The 16,515-nt window shown below is 47.0% G+C and overlaps 1 protein-coding gene across 1 annotated transcript; it reads right to left on the bottom strand.

Annotated features, from left to right (window-relative positions):
- Nucleotides 1-8,447: 8,447 nt before the first annotated feature.
- Nucleotides 8,448-14,339, bottom strand: LOC106607673 (muscarinic acetylcholine receptor M3). Its single transcript, XM_014204892.3, has one exon. It carries the CDS (start codon nt 14,322-14,324, stop codon nt 12,447-12,449), a length of 1,878 nt encoding a protein of 625 aa, XP_014060367.1. The 5' UTR covers nt 14,325-14,339; the 3' UTR covers nt 8,448-12,446.
- Nucleotides 14,340-16,515: the final 2,176 nt, after the last annotated feature.

Here is a 16,515-nt window from a genome sequence, read left to right as displayed (position 1 = left end):
GACTCGTCAGTGAAGAGAACTTTTTTGCAAGTCCTGTCTGGTCCAGCGACGGTGGGTTTGTGCCCATAGGCGACACTGTTGCCGGTGAATTTATTTTACGTTTATTTAACTAGGCAAGTCAGTTAAGAACAAATTCTTACTTTCAATGACGGCCTCGGAACAGTGGGTTAACTGCCTTGTTCAGGGGCAGAACGACAGATTTTTACCTTGTCAGCTCGGGGATTCAATCTCGCAACCTTTCGGTTACTTGTCCAACGCTCTAACCACTAGGCTACCTTCCGCACCAGTGATGTCTGGTGTGGACCTGCCTTACAACAGGCCTACAAGCACTCAGTCCAGCCTCTCTCTGTCTATTGCGGACAGTCTGAGCACTGATGGAGGGATTGTGCGTTCCTGGTGTAACTTGGGCAGTTGTTGTTGCCATCCTGTACCTGCCCTGCAGGTGTGATGTTCGGATGTACCGATACTGTGCAGGTGTTGTTACACGTGGTCTGCCACTGCGAGGACGATCAGCTGTCTGTCCCGTCTCCCTGTAGCATTGTCTTAGGCGTCTCACAGTACGGACATTGCAATTTATTTCCCGGGCCACATCTGCAGTCCTCATGCCTATTTGCAGCATGCCTAAGGCACGTTCACGTAGATGAGCAGGGACCCTGGGCATCTTTCTTTTGTTGTTTTTCAGAGTCAGTAGAAAGGCCTCGTTAGTGTCCTAGGTTTTCATAACTGTGACCTTAATTGCCTACCGTCTGTAAGCTGTTAGTGTCTTAACGACCATTCCACAAGTGCATGTTTATTAATTGTTGATGGTTCATTGAACAAGCATGGGAAACAGTGTTTAAACACTTTACAAGGAACATCTGTGAAGTTATTTGGATTTTTACAAATTATCTTTGAAAGACAGGGTCCTGAAAAGGGACATTTTCTTTTTTTCTGAGTTTATGTAATGTTCAACAGTAGACATACAGTGCATTCGGGAAAGTATTCAGACCCCTTCACTTTTTCCACATTTTGTTACATTACAGCCTTATTCTAAAACTGATTCAATTTATGTTTTTCCTCATCAAATTTGGACAATACCCCATAATGAGGAAGGGAAAACAAGTTTTTCCAAAAACTTTATGCAAATGTATTAAAAATAAAAAAGGAAACCTTATATAAGAATTCAGAACCTTTGCTATAGGACTTGAAATTGAGCTCAGGTGCATCCTATTTCCATTGTTCATCAATAACATTTGTTATTGAAGTAGCAGTCCTGGGAGTGCATTCTGATGAAGAACAGGAAAGGTAATCAAACTTTTCTAATAGTAAATCGGAGTTTGGTGAGGGTCAAACTTGGTGGGTGTCAAAATAGCTAGCCGTGATGGCTGGGCTATCTACTCAGAATATTGCAAAATGTGCTTTCACCGAACAGCTATTTTAAAATCGGACATAGCGATTGCATAAAGAAGTGTTCGGTGGGAATGCTAGTTCTGAACGTCACATGCTAATGTAAAAAGCTGGTTTTTGATATAAATATGAACTTGATTGAACAAAACATGCATGTATTGTATAACATAATGTCCTAGGCGTGTCATCTGATGAAGATCATCAAAGGTTAGTGCTGCATTTAGCTGTGGTTTTGTTTTTTGTGACATTATATGCTAGCTTGAAAAATGGGTGTCTGATTATTTCTGGCTGGGTACTCTGCTGACATAATCTAATGTTTTGCTTTCGCTGTAAAGCCTTTTTGAAATCGGACAGTGTGGTTAGTTAAAGGAGAGTCTTGTCTTTAAAATGGTGCCACGCCCGTCATTGGATATTGGAGCAGGTGTTCCGCTAGCGGAACGTCTAGATGTAAGAGGTTAAAGCTGGAATCCTTAGTGGTGAAACTGCCACGCCCGTTTGCGATATTACAACAACAAAGACGTTCCTTCAAATAACAAACACATTTTTTGGTCCTTCTGACATCATTGCACGCACAATAGAACAGCAGATTATGTACAACATTGTTATCAGGATGCTGGATACTCATCTCTTTAAAAATCTAAACAAAAACATGAACAAATGCAAGATCAAAATATGACCTTGGCATCCCGTAATCTCAATCATCAACGTATACATTAAGTTTGTTCACAGACTGTATTTAACACCAAGGAAACATTTTACAAGGAAATTGGACCCGACTCCCAAATGTTTTTTTTTTTTAAGTGCGTGGATTGAAATAGTCAATGCTTTGCATCTATTATGTTTTTTAATGATGATAGCCCCTTGAATTTCGCAATCAATCAGAGATGATTACTGCTGGAAGGGAAAACATTGTTGTCTCTAAAATGGCAACCACCTCACTCTCTCCAATTTAACCAGTGGATACTATTACTATAAGGAGTTATAACATTAGAACTACAGTGAGGGAAAAGAGTATTTGATCCCCTGCTGATTTTGTACGTTTGCCCACTGACAAAGAAATGGTCAGTCCTATAATTTTAATGGTAGGTTTATTTGAACAGTGAGAGACAGATTAACAACAAAAAAATCCAGAAAAACGCATGTCAAAAATGTTATAAATTGATTTGCATTTTAATGAGGTGTAAGGTTTGTGCGTAGTGGGTGAGGAATCAAATGCAGGAAGCAGCGATACAGGGTAGTGGCTTTTAATGAGCCCAACGACGAAAACACAAGCCACCCCAAACAGCGATCAGAGCGCACACAAAACAAAGTGCCCCAAACACAGGGGGCAAACACAGTCGGCGCAAAACCACGCACTAGCGCAAAAACACAATCAGAGTGTACACAAGCAAAACATACAGAGTAACAATCCCGCACAAAGAGCAGCCGGGCCTACTGGCTAATATAGCCCTGCTAATCAGCCCAACACAGAACAGGTGCAAACAATAACGGAAAGGGGAAAAACAAAAGGGATTCAGTGGCAGCTAGTAGGCCGGTGACGACGACTGCCAAGCGCCACCCGAGCAGGAGGGGGAGCCACCTTCGGTAGGAGTCGTGACAGTACCCCCCCCCGACGCGCGGCTCCCGCAGCGCGCTGACACCGGCCTCGAGGGCCACCCGGAGGGCGAGGCGCAGGGCGATCCGGGTGGAGGCGATGGAATTCCCTCAACAGGGACGGGTCCAAGTCGTCCTCCACCGGTACCCAGCACCTCTCCTCCGGGCCGTACCCCTCCCAGTCCACGAGGTACTGCAGGCCCCTCACCCGGTGCCTCGAGTCCAGAATGGTCCGTATGCTGTACGCCGGGGGTACCCCGATGTCCAGAGGGGGCGGAGGGACCTCCGGCACCTCACCTTCCTGCAGGGGACCAGCTACCACCGGCCTGAGGAGAGACACATGAAACGAGGGGTTAATACGGTAATAGGAAGGGGGTTGTAACCTATAACACACCTCGTTTATCCTCCTCAGGACTTTGAAGGGCCCCACACACTGCGGCCCCAGCTTCCGGCAGGGCAAACGGAGGGGCAGGTTCCGGGTCGAGAGCCAGAACCTGTCCCCCGGTATGAACATGGGGGCCTCACTGCGGTGGTGGTCAGCACTTCTCTTCTGCCGTCCACTGGCTTGCTTCAGGGATTCCTGGACGGCTCTCCAGGTCTCCTTGGAGCGCTGCATCCACTCCTCCACCGCAGAAGCCTTGGTCTGGCTCTGGTGCCATGGTGCCAGGACCGGCTGGTAACCCAAAACACACTGAAAGGGTGACAGGTTAGTGGAGGAGTGACGAAGTGAGTTCTGGGCCAACTCCGCCCATGGAATGTACCTCGCCCAGTCCCCTGGCCGGTCCTGGCAATACGACCGCAGAAACCTGCCCACCTCCTGGTTCACCCTCTCCGCCTGCCCATTAGTCTTGGGGTGATAACCGGAGGTCAAGCTGACCGAGACCCCCAGACGCTCCATAATTGCCTTCCATACCCTGGATGTGAACTGGGAACCTCGATCAGAGACAATGTCCTCCGGCACCCCGTAATGCCGGAAGACGTGGGTAAATAGGGCCTCCGCAGTCTGCAGGGCCCTAGAGGGACCGGGCAATGGGAGGAGACGGCAGGACGTCAAAAACCGATCCACAACAACCAGGACCGTAGTGCTCCCCTGAGACAGGGGGAGATCGGTCAGGAAGTCTACTGACAGGTGAGACCATGGCCATTGTGGAACGGGGAGGGGCTGTAACTTCCCTCTCGGGAGATGCCTAGGAGCTTTACTCTGGGTGCACACCGAACAGGAAGAGACGTAGAACCTTATGTCCTTAGCCAAGGTGGGCCACCAGTACTTCCCCCTGAGACCCCGCACTGTCCTCGCCACACCAGGATGACCCGAAGAGGGTAGTGTGTGGGCCCACCGAATCAATTGATCACGGACACCAAGCGGCACGTACCTGCGACCCACGGGACACTGTGAAGGCGCAGGTTCCACCCTTAACGCCCGCTCGATGTCCGAGTCCACCTCCCATACCACCGGTGCCACCAGCCTAGAAGCTGGAATGATGGGAGTAGGATCGATGGGCCGGTCCTCAGTGTCATAGAGACGGGACAGTGCGTCGGCCCTCGTGTTCAGGGAGCCTGGTCTATAGGAAATAGTGAACCTGAAACGGGTGAAGAACATGGCCCACCTTGCCTGACGCGGATTCAGTCTCCTAGCTGCCCTGATATACTCCAGATTCTGTTGGTCGGTCCAGACGAGAAAGGGGTGCTTAGCCCCCTCAAGCCAGTGTCTCCACACCCTCAAGGCTTTTACCACCGTTAACAACTCCCTGTCCCCCACATCATAGTTGTGCTCCGCCGAACTGAGCTTCTTCGAAAAGAAAGCGCAGGGGCAGAGTTTCGGTGGCGTACCCGAGTGCTGTGATAGCACGGCACCCACCCCAGCCTCGGATGCGTCCACCTCCACTATGAATGCTAGAGAGGGGTCCGGGTGCGCCAACACGGGTGCCTCGGTGAACAGATCCTTCAACCTTTTGAAGGCTCTGTCCGCCTCAGTCGACCCCCGCAAACGCACCGGCCCCCGCTTCAGCAGTGAGGTAATGGGAGCCGCTACCTGGCCAAAACCCCGGATAAACCTCCGGTAGTAATTGGCAAACCCTAAGAACCGCTGCACCTCCTTCACCGTGGTTGGAGTCGGCCAATTACGCACGGCCTTAACGTGTTTACACTCCATCACCACCCCCGTGGTGGAAATGCGATAACAAAGGAAGGAGACGGCTCGTTTGGATCACACACACTTCTCAGCCTTGACGTATAGGTCATGCTCCAGCAGTCTCCCAAGCACCTTGCGCACCAGGGACACATGCGCGGCGCAGGTGGTGGAATATATCAGAATATCATCGATATAAACATCCACGCCTTGCCCGTGCAGGTCCCTGAGAATCTCGTCCACAAAGGATTGAAAGATGGCTGGAGCATTCTTTAACCCATACGGCATGACGAGGTACTCATAATGGCCCGATGTGGTAATAAATGCGGTTTTCCACTCGTCTCCATCATTAATACACACCAGGTTATACGCGCTCCTGAGGTCCAGTTTTGTGAAGAATCTTGCTCCGTGAAATGATTCCACCGCCGTAGCGATGAGAGGTAGCAGGTAACTAAACCCCACCGTGATAGCATTTAGACCTCTGTAATCAATGCATGGATGCAGACCTCCCTCCTTTTTCTTCACAAAAAAGAAACTCGAGGAGACGGGTGAAATGTGGGTGAAATGGAGGGCCGAATGTACCCCTGTAACAGAGATTCCGTGACATATGTATCCATAGCCACCGTCTTCTCCTGTGACAATGGGTACACGTGACTCTTGGGAAGCGCAGCGTTAACCTTGAGATCTATCGCACAATCCCCCTGTCGATGAGGTGGTAATTTGGTCACCCTCTTCTTACAGAAAGCGATCGCCAAATCGGCGTATTCAGGGGGAATGCGCACGGTGCAAACCTGGTCTGGACTCTCCACCGACTTGGCACCTATGGAAACTCCTATACACCTCCCTGAACACTCCTCTGACTACCCCTGGAGAACCCCGTTTCCACGAAATCCGGGGATTGTGATCAGCCAGCCAAGGAACCCCCTGCACCACCGGAAATGCAGGCGAATCGATAAGGAAGAAACTAAGCCGTTCCTTATGATTCCCCTGCGTTACCATGTCCAGTGGAACCGTGGCCTCCCTGACCAACCCTGACCCTAATGGCTGGCTATCTAGGGAGTGCACGGGGAATCTATCGGCACTAGCGGAATGCCCAGCTTGATGGCGAGTCCGCGATCCATAAAGTTCCCAGCTGCGCCTGAATCGACTAGCGCCTTATGCTGGGAAGAGGGAGAAAAATCAGAAAACAAAATTAATATGAACATGTGACTAACAGGGGGTTCTGGGTGAGTTTGGTGATGACTCACCTGGGGTGACCGAGAAGTGTTCTGCCTGCGCTCTCGACTCCCAGACTGACTCCTCCAGCACCGGTCGGCCGTGTGTCCTCTCCGACCACAGCTGGTGCAGGAGGAGCCACCTCATCCGGTACCCCTCGGTACGGCCCCCCCTAACTCCATAGGATTAGGGGCGGGAGTGCACGGAAGTTGAACGGACAGGACCCTTTCCGAACGCCCGCGCGCAGGCAGCCAGCAGATTGTCCAGTTGGATAGACAGGTCGATAAGCTCATCGAGTGAGAGAGCGGTGTCCCGACAAGCTAGCTCCCTGCGGACGTCCGCCCGGAGACTACACCTGTAATGGTCTATCAGGGCCCTGTCGTTCCACCCCACCCCAGCGGCCAAGGTCCGGAACTCCAGCTCGAAGTTCTGCGCGCTCCTCGTCTCCTGCCTTAGGTAGAACAGACGCTCACCCGCCGCTTGTCCCTCCGGAGGGTGGTTCAACACGGCCCGAAAGCGGCGGGTGAACTCCGGATAGTGATCCCTCGCCGAGTCCGGACCATTCCAGACTGCGTTGGCCCACTCCAGAGCTCGGCCCGTCTGGCAGGAAACGAGGACACTCACACTCTCCTCCCGAGGGAGCAGGTCTTACGGTAGCCAGGTACAGCTCGAGCTGGAGCAGAATCCCTGGCACCCAGCCGCCACTCCATCATACTCCCTCGGGAGCGCAAGACGAAGCGCGCCGGAGCCGGACGCAGTGGGAGGAGGAGGTGGCTGAGTCGGAGGAGCCGGAGGTGGAGAGATGGATGTTCTCACCCAAGATTTGACGGTACATGGCCCCGTCCATCGTCCCTTTGATGCGGTGAAGTTGTCCTGTCCCCTTAGCAGAAAAACACCCCCAAAGCATAATGTTTCCACTTCCATGTTTGACGGTGGGGATGGTGTTCTTGGGGTCATGGGCAGCATTCCTCCTCCTCCAAACACGGCGAGTTGAGTTGATGCCAAAGAGCTCCATTTTGGTCTCATCTGACCACAACACTTTCACCCAGTTGTCCTCTGAATCATTCAGATGTTCATTGGCAAACTTCAGATGGGCATGTATATGTGCTTTCTTGAGCAGGGGGACCTTGCGGGCGCTACAGGATTTCAGTCCTTCACGGCGTAGTGTGTTACCAATTGTTTTCTTGGTGACTATGGCCTTGAGATCATTGACAAGATCCTCCCGTGTAGTTCTGGGCTGATTCCTCACCATTCTCATGATCATTGCAACTCCACGAGGTGAGATCTTGCATGGAGCCCCAGGCCGAGGGAGATTGACAGTTCTTTTGTGTTTCTTCCATCTGTGAATAATCACACCAACTGTTGTCACCTTCTCACCAAGCTGCTTGGCGATGGTCTTGTAGCCCATTCCAGCCTTGTGTAGGTCTACAATCTTGTCCCTGATATCCTTGGAGAGCTCTTTGGTCTTGGCCATGGTGGAGAGTTTGGAATCTGATTGATTGCTTCTGTAGACAGGTGTCTTTTATATAGGTAACAAACTGAGATTAGGAGCACTCCCTATAAGAGGGTGCTCCTAATCTCAGCTCGTTAGCTGTTTAAAAGACACCTGGGAGCCAGAAATCTTTCTGATTGAGAGGGGGTCAAATACTTATTTCCCTCATTAAAATGCAAATCAATTTATAGCATTTTTGACATGCATTTTTCTGGATTTTAAATTCCTTTTTCCCTCACTGTATCGACAGTGAGAATCAATGGTGCTTGTCAAGGAAAAATTGAGGACTGGCCGCCTGGACATATATACTTGACTCTGTTTAGATCAATCTTAGCTAAAGCCCCACACATACAAACCAATTATATATATTTATTTAGGCTTTTGTTACTTTCTTTGCTTTTAGACCCACGAGGAAGGGGTGGTAACTGAAATGCTCTAATATGCTAAAACAGAGATTCTTTTTCCCGAACAATTCGATCATCATCTGTACAAATTGTACTGTAGACCTACGGGACTGTACTGCACTGTCATCTTCTTCAATTTTCTATGATTACAAATATCACTCAGACACTGGAGGAATACAATTTAATAAACATTCAAATAAATGTTTTTTTAAACATGATACAGACCATCTTCTGTCAATAAAAATATGTGTTTATTGACATAACATGGATACGATTAGCATACTTGAAATGTAACAAAAAACAATAAAAGTAATATTTTGTTATTCATTTGATCTTACTTCAGGTAGTTCACATCTCAAACATAAAAACCTCCCTTGATCAGGAGTATAATAACACCGTAGCACATGGTGTTGAAAGCAGCTGAAATATCCATTGGCAATTCAGACACTGAATCATTTCTCTTATCTTTCATCATTATCTGGCTTACATACCCCATTGGGTAGCACTTTATAATAACGTGCCTGTCTGATCGTTATTATAAAGTGTTACCCCACATGGTAGCATTCTGCTATTCTACTCGATATCACATACTCAACATGCCTGTGGTACATGTATGGTATTTGCTTTCACTATCCCTTTACAAACCTAAGTGTAATACATACACTTAAACAGCAAAAAATTTGTCGAACAGTATTCATCACATTCAGGCCTGAACCATTGTGCATCACATAATAACAATATATTAAAATGTAACTATTACATTATTTTAGCACTGTGTGATATTAAAACATTTAGAGAAATCACCTTAAATCACACTGTTTGCACAGCCAAATAACTTTATGTACAATTGATAGAAATGTTCCATTTTGGAAATCACTGAAATGAAAAGCACCACTATTCAGCTCCATATGTCATATGTAGCAGGTCTAAGCTAGTCTAACCAGACTCTTTTGAGTTTTGTATCTGTTCTCAGCTATGGGATTTTATGGGAGAATCTCAAATTTGATTTCTGGCCAGACGAGAGGAGCAAATTCCTCCGTTTGCCTATTAACAAATTGAAACTCTCCTACATACAGTGCATTCGGAAAGTGTTCAGACACTGACTTTTTCCACATTTCGTTTAAGTTACAGCCTTATTCTAAAATAGATTTTTTTAAATCCTCAATCTACACACAATACCCCACAATGACAAAGCAAAAACAGGTTTTTAGACATTTTTGCAAAAGTATTTCAAATTTAAACAGTAATACCTTATTTACATAAGAATTCAGACTCTTTGCTATGAGACTCGAAATTGAGCCCAGGTGCATCCTGTTTCCATTGGTCATCCTTGAGATGTTTCTACAACTTGGAGTCCACCTGTGGTAAATTCAAATGATTGGACATGATTTGGAACGGCACACACGTGTCTATGTAAGGTCCCACAGTTGACAGTGCATGTCAGAGCAAAAACCAAGACATGAGTTTGAAGAACTTGTCTGTAGAGCTCAGAGACAGGATTATGTCGAGGCACATATCTGGGGAAAGGTACCAAAAACATTCTGCAGCACTGAAGGTCCCCAAGAACACAGTGGCCTACATCATTCTTAAATGGAAGAAGTTTGGAACCACCTAGACTCTTCCTAGAGCTGGCCGCCCGGCCAAACTGAGCAATCCAGGCAGAAGGGCATTGGTCAGGGAGGTGACCAAGAACCTGATGGTCACTCTAAAAGCGCTCCAGAGCTCCTCTGTGGAGATGGCAGAACCTTCCAGAAGGACAACGATCTCTGCAGCACTCTACCAATCAGGCATTTATGGTAGAGTGGCCAGACGGAAGCCACTCCTCAGTAAAAGGCACATGACAGCCCGCTTGGAGTTTGCCAAAAAGCACCTAAAGAAACAAGATTCTCTGGTCTGATGAAACCAAGATTGAACTCTTTGGCCTGAATGCCAAGTGTCACGTCTGAAGGAAACCTGAAAATATCCCTACGGTGAATCATGGTGGTGGCAGCATCATCCTGTGGGGATGTTTTTCAGTGGCAGGGACTGGGAGACTAGAAAGGATCGAGGGAAAGATGAACGGAGCAAAGTACAGAGATCCTTGATAAAAAACCTGCTTCAGAGTGCTCAGGACCTCAGACTGGGGGGACGGTTCCCCTTCCAACAGGACAACTACCCTAAGCACACAGCCAAGACAACGCAGGAGTGGCTTCGGGACAAGTCTCTGAATGTATTTGAGTGTCCCAGCCAGAGCCCAGACTTGAACATCTCTAAGACCTGAAAATAGCTGTGCAGCGATGCTCCCCATCCAACCTGACAGAGCTTGAGAGGATCTGCAGAGAAGAATGGGAGAAACTCCCCAAATACAGGTGTGCCAAGTGTAAAGGGGTGCGTAACTGGTGGCAGGGAAGTCAAACGCAGGAGAGCAGAACTAGGTAGTAGCCAGAGCAGTTTAATCCAAAAACCAACGGCATAAAATTACAACAGACTTTGGGTACAACATCCCGATGCGCACCAGTAAACAAGTGCAAAAGCACTTACAACAAACAATCCCACACAAAGACATGGGGGGAACAGAGGGTTAAATACACAACAAATAAAGACGGAAATGGAAACCAGGTGTGTAGGAAAACAAGACAAAACAAATGGAAAATGAAAAGTGGATCGACTATGGCTAGAAGACCGGTGACGCCGGCCGCCGAACGCCGCCCGAACAAGGAGAGGAAACAACTTCGGTGGAAGTAGTGACACCAAGCTTGTAACGTCATACCCAAGAAGGCTCGAGGCTGTAATCGCTGTCAAAGGTGCTTCAACAAAGTACTGAGTAAAGGGTCTGAATACTTATGTACATGTAATATTTACATTTTTTTTATATACATTTGCATAAATGTCTGAAAACCTGTTTTTTCATTATGGGATATTACATGTAGATTGATGATGGAAAAAACTATTTAATCAGTTTTAGAATAAGTATGTAATGTAACAAAATGTGGAAAAAGTGAAGGGGTCTGAATACTTTCTGGATGCACTGTATGACTAACACTTTTCGGTTTCCAGGTAACGGAGGAGAGGCGCACGGAGGAGTTGAGGCATTGACCCACCCAATCTCCCACTTATTGCCCCACAACAGCATTTCCCTGATGGAAGTAAACTGGAAGTTACTAGTGTAGAATGCTATTCATCCAGCAGATGCTGCTGTGGCACTGCTAAATCCTCTAGGAGAAAGAGAGGGTTCATCGAGGGACCACAGACCAATATCTTAGTTAGGGAATTACATTTGGACAGCCAGTGAGAAGAAATGGAGAAGCCTTTTCAAATATAATCTAATAAATCAAAACATTACAATTCATAGTGACTGATCTATTTAGTGTACAATCAATCATTAGGTATCAAGTTAGAAATAGCGATATACCATTACTCTCAACATAAACAACAATTGAATAAGTTGATTCACTTGAACTCACATTGAACACGAGCAGCTCATTGAAGTGCCGTAGAATAGTCAAAATGAATTATTTTCAGACTGGCTCAGAATCTATAGAGGAAAAACTATAGACCAATTTATTATACAAAAACAACCAAAAACGTTGAAAAACTGGTCGTCACAAATAGGACACTGTTTTGTTTTAAATCCTCTCATTTTATAAGACACAAGAAAGCGATATCCAAGTGGAAGGCAATGTACAGAAGTCAGTGTAAAAAAAAAACATATATAACAAAGAAATCAAATTCAGTTATTGACACAAAATGTTTTGGCCTTCACTTTATATACTATATTACAGTACGGATGCAGTTGACTTTGAAAACCCAAACTGCTCTGTACATTACAGATCTGACTACCACAAAATAAATGGTAAGAAATGGAAAACCCCAAATCCATAACAAATGTTACATCATATAATCTCCATAGGTATCAATTGCACTTTGAATTGTCCCCCCAATGCATTTAAAGCCCTTGCTCTATTGGTTTTCACTGTCAGTCTTTTTAGCTGCACTTCACTGCAATGATCAATCTAGAGGAACCTTTCACGACAGGAGCTCTCCTGAAGAAACAGAGGAATATGTCACTGGGAAGGTTGTGGCTACACAGAGAACATCAGACATCACAGCAACAACATGGCTGCCTCCTTGTGAATCTCTGTGCAGTTAAAAACCACAGACAGAACCTTTAGGATGCCTCATCCATCCACTGAGCTGTCAGATTCTAGACTCATCTTCATCACCAGATTCCCACTGGCTCTATATCTCACTACGTTGAGTTTTTAGGAATTCTCCTGTGGAACACTACGGACTGCCGTGCCTGGAACTGTTGCTTCCGCCGTCGCTTGCGCTGGTCCCAGTGGCAGAGCAGTATCATCTTGAAGGTGGTACGGAAGGTCTTGTTGCACAGGGCATAGCACATGGGGTTGACGGTACTGTTGACGTAGCATAGCCAGTATCCCAGTGCCCACAGAGCCTCGGGAATGCAGCCATTACAGAAGGTGTTGACCAGCACCATGATGTTGTAGGGTGTCCATGTGATGATGAAGGCAAACAGAATGGCGCTGAGGGTCTGTGCCGCCTTCTTCTCCTTTACCAGAGACATGCGCTTGCGCTTGGTGATCTGCGTCCGTGCCCTGGAGGCAAATCTCTTGGCTAGAGCTGCCTCTCTGAAGGAGATCGGCATCGAGGGTGATTTGGTGGTGGTGGCAGGGGAGCCAGAGAGTGGCCCCACTCTGGTGGTCTGGATGGCAGGCATGGACTGGACTCTGGAGATCCGGGAGGGAAAGCGTTGTTGGTAGCTGTTGGTGTCTGTGTTGGCCCCATCAGGGGTGGTAGTAATGGTGGTGGTGGTGATGGTAGAGAGGCTGTCCCGACTGTCCTCCTCCCCCCTTAGGGGGTCCTCTTCTGAGGCTATGTCCAGGTCCTCGCAGGAGGTGAGGTGGGAATTGACGGCTGCCTTCAACCCCGGCAGGTTGAGCACTATGGAGAAGATGGTGTGGTCCTGAGGCATCATCCTTCTACCATTTCTCTCTTCATCCTCAGACGAGCCCGAGTGGTCCACTGACAGTCCAGCGTTGTTGTTGTTCCAGCTGTCACTGCTGCTGTGGTCGGCATCCCCATCTACGGGCCGGGCGCTGCCAGGCCTCCAGAAGCGCATCATGGGCCAACAGCGGAAGTGTCCGGCCAGCGCCTGGCTGGGGCTCTTCTTCTGGGAAACTTGGCTTAGCTCATAGCGGCTGCAGCTCCTGGCGCTCCCAGCCTGGTGGTGGACGAAGTGAGCCCTTTCTCCATCCCTGCCTCGGCTCCCTGAGCCCTGCAGGCCCGCCAGTTCCCGTGCGCGGTTCTGCGTCTCCCTGTAGATACGCCAGTAGAGCACACTCATAATAGTGACAGGCAAGTAAAAGGCAGCAATAGCCGTGCAGAATGTAATGATGGGCTCTGAGAGGAACTGGATGTAGCACTTATCAGGGGGCACTGTGCGCTCCCCCACAAAGTACTGCCAGAATAGAATGGCTGGGGCCCACAGGACCAGGGACACGAACCAGGCCAGGCCGATCATCAAGCCAGCCCGCCGTGTGGTCCGCTTGGCCCTGTAGGTGAGGGGCCGGGTGATGGAGAAGTAGCGATCAAAGCTGATGACCAGCAGGTTCATGACGGATGCGTTGCTGGCCACATAGTCAATAGCCAGCCACAGATCACAGGCCCAGTTGCCTAGCGCCCATTGGCCCATGATGATGTAGGTGGTGTAAAGGTTCATGGAGATGACCCCGATGATGAGATCAGCCACGGCCAGGCTGAGCAGGAAGTAGTTGTTGACAGTCTTGAGCTGTCGGTTTACCTTGAAGGATACCACCACCAGGATGTTGCCGATTATGGTGACCAGGGACAGGAGGCCGGTGAAAAAGACAATGAGGACCACCTGCCACACTGTGTGACCCCCAAGAGGGTCATAGGTCAGAGAGGTCACTGTCTCGTTGTGCGAGCCTGTAAAATTGAAGAGGCCACTGATGGAGTCATTGTCATCGGGGCTGGTTAGCTCTTGCCAGATGTCCTTGTGGAGAACGTTGGTGTCTGGGTCGTCAATGCCCATTCCTGGGGAGCTGACGGTCAGGTAGAAGCCAGGGTCTGTGCTGTTGGAGCTCATTATGAAGTCCTGGCATATTCTGAGGAGAACACAGATAGAGAGATTACTACACTATATTGTACTGAGAAGAGTCGCTCCAGTAGGTGATGCTAACAGCACATTTTTGCTCAGTTTAAAAAAGAAAAATTACGTTTACTGTAAGTAGACTGGCAGTTAAGGTGTTTACAGTTTACCCACTTTTCTAGTCAAACTATCTTGTTTGTAAACAATTTGTGTTTAACCTTTGCAGGTAAATGCATTGATACGAAAATTTTTCCCAGTTACACTATACAAGCAATAATCAATTTTGACACATTCATCTTGACAATTTTTTGTTGGAGGGTCCATTAAAAAAACATATTCCTGTGATGACATCTTGCAAATTGCCAAGACAGCAGCGCAGCACAACATGTCATTCTGTGATGCATCCGGAGCCTCAATCTGATTGTAAGGAGCATATTTAAAAACACAATTACACTAATGCTGTAAACAACACCAAGGCTTGGAAACGTCTCCTGTCAGACTACTGGTGTGACTTAGCATGCAGGTGGTGGCGATTATGTAAATTCAGCTCCTGTGTCTCAGTGAAATAAATCACAGTCCCATCCGATCTGAATTCATGGCCTGTCTGTTAATCTCACTGATAGGTTACAGAATAGAACATTACTGGCTCTTGCCCAAGGACATTCGTGGCCAGCGAGTGTTAGAAGAGATACCTATCCGGCCCAGACAGAATAATACAAGCCCACACATACATGCATACATAATACAGGGAAATATAGAGAAACATTTCAATTCTATTTCAAGAGATATTAAAAGATAATGCGAATTTGACCTTCACAAGCCTAATAAAAAAATTACAATTATAGTCAAAGAGTGAGGCAAGCAAACAGCCTCCAAACTAAAGTTTACTACAACAAACTTTCTGCTTGATGTAACTTTTGGAACTAAATGAGCGGAGACAAGGAGGCTGAAGTGGAGAGAGGAGGAGACGAGAGGCTAAAATCGCCTTACAATGCCAAGGACTGAATCTAAGTGAGAATGAAGTTATTAGCTAGCTAGAGCACTCTGCTCTCCATCACATTATGTGCTCACACTCTCACAACAATGTCTACATCTGGGTCTCTTGGGCAAACCAAGTAAGGGCTTGAAGAGAGCGTCTGAATATCCCTGTCTCTGTGTCTGAAAACACAGAGAGCTCTTTCTTTTCCCCAGGATGCTTGCTAATTGGATTCTACTGCTGTGATGGCCCACTGGATATGAAACCATTGAGGAGAGTTCTTCGTTTGGCAGGCAGACAACCTGATGGTGTAACTATAAATACAATTTCTATAAGAAATTGCCAAATTATATTGGCTGGGAGAATGATGGAAATAGTTTAACGTTTAAATGTGAACTATTTTCATACCATACTAAAATGGTACCCATTACAATTCAAAATCTCACTATGAGTTGTTTAACTCTGTATAGAACTTTCTCTGATGTCTCTGTTCAAAGCTTTGTATGTTGGCCTTTCAGCCAACCTGGTCTCAGAGCATTTGCTATTATTCTGGACATAAATCCGAGACACTCCATTTAGAATGATACTGTATGTTATGTTTGGTATGGTTACAAAAGACAGATGGTTACTTAAAGCAACGAGAACATCTAGCAACTCAGTGGTTGCGAGTTCGAATCTCATCACATACAGCGTTATGATGATTTTAGCTAATTAACTACTTACTACTTTTTAGCTACTTTGCATCTACTTAGCCTATTAGCTAATCCTTCCCCTAAACCTACACATAATGTAACCCTTTTAGCTAACCCTTCCCCTAACCCCTGGCCTAGCTAACGTTAGCGAGCTAGTTAATGTTAGCCACCTAGCCAGAATTCGTAACCTATCATATATTTAGCAAATTTGTAACATATTGTATGTTTTGCTAATTCGTAACATATAATAGGAATTGTAATTCATAACATATCATACAAAATGGGTGATGGACATCCACAAATTAATGCATACCATGCAAACTGTAACATATCACTAAATGGAGTGTCTCGGATAGGGTTGTGGCGGTCATGAAATGTTGTTAGCCAGTGATTGTTAAGCAAATAACTGCCAGTCTCACAGTAATTGACCATAAATGAACATAAACACATTTACTATCTCCTGGCTTCCAAGCATAGCCTACAGGCCACTGATGCAGACCTTTGGAACATCTACATTTTA

The sequence above is a fragment of the Salmo salar genome, chromosome 01, assembly GCF_965601325.2.
Source record: "Salmo salar chromosome 01, fSalSal1, whole genome shotgun sequence".
Classification (NCBI taxonomy): Eukaryota; Metazoa; Chordata; class Actinopteri; order Salmoniformes; family Salmonidae; genus Salmo; species Salmo salar.
Note: the sequence above shows the minus strand (reverse complement) of the source record. Positions and strands in the feature narration are given on the sequence as shown.

Bases quoted from the DNA above. Each gene is read 5' to 3' on its own strand.
- LOC106607673 (XM_014204892.3), bottom strand. From the start codon at position 14,324: ATGAGCTCCAACAGCACAGACCCTGGCTTCTACCTGACCGTCAGCTCC.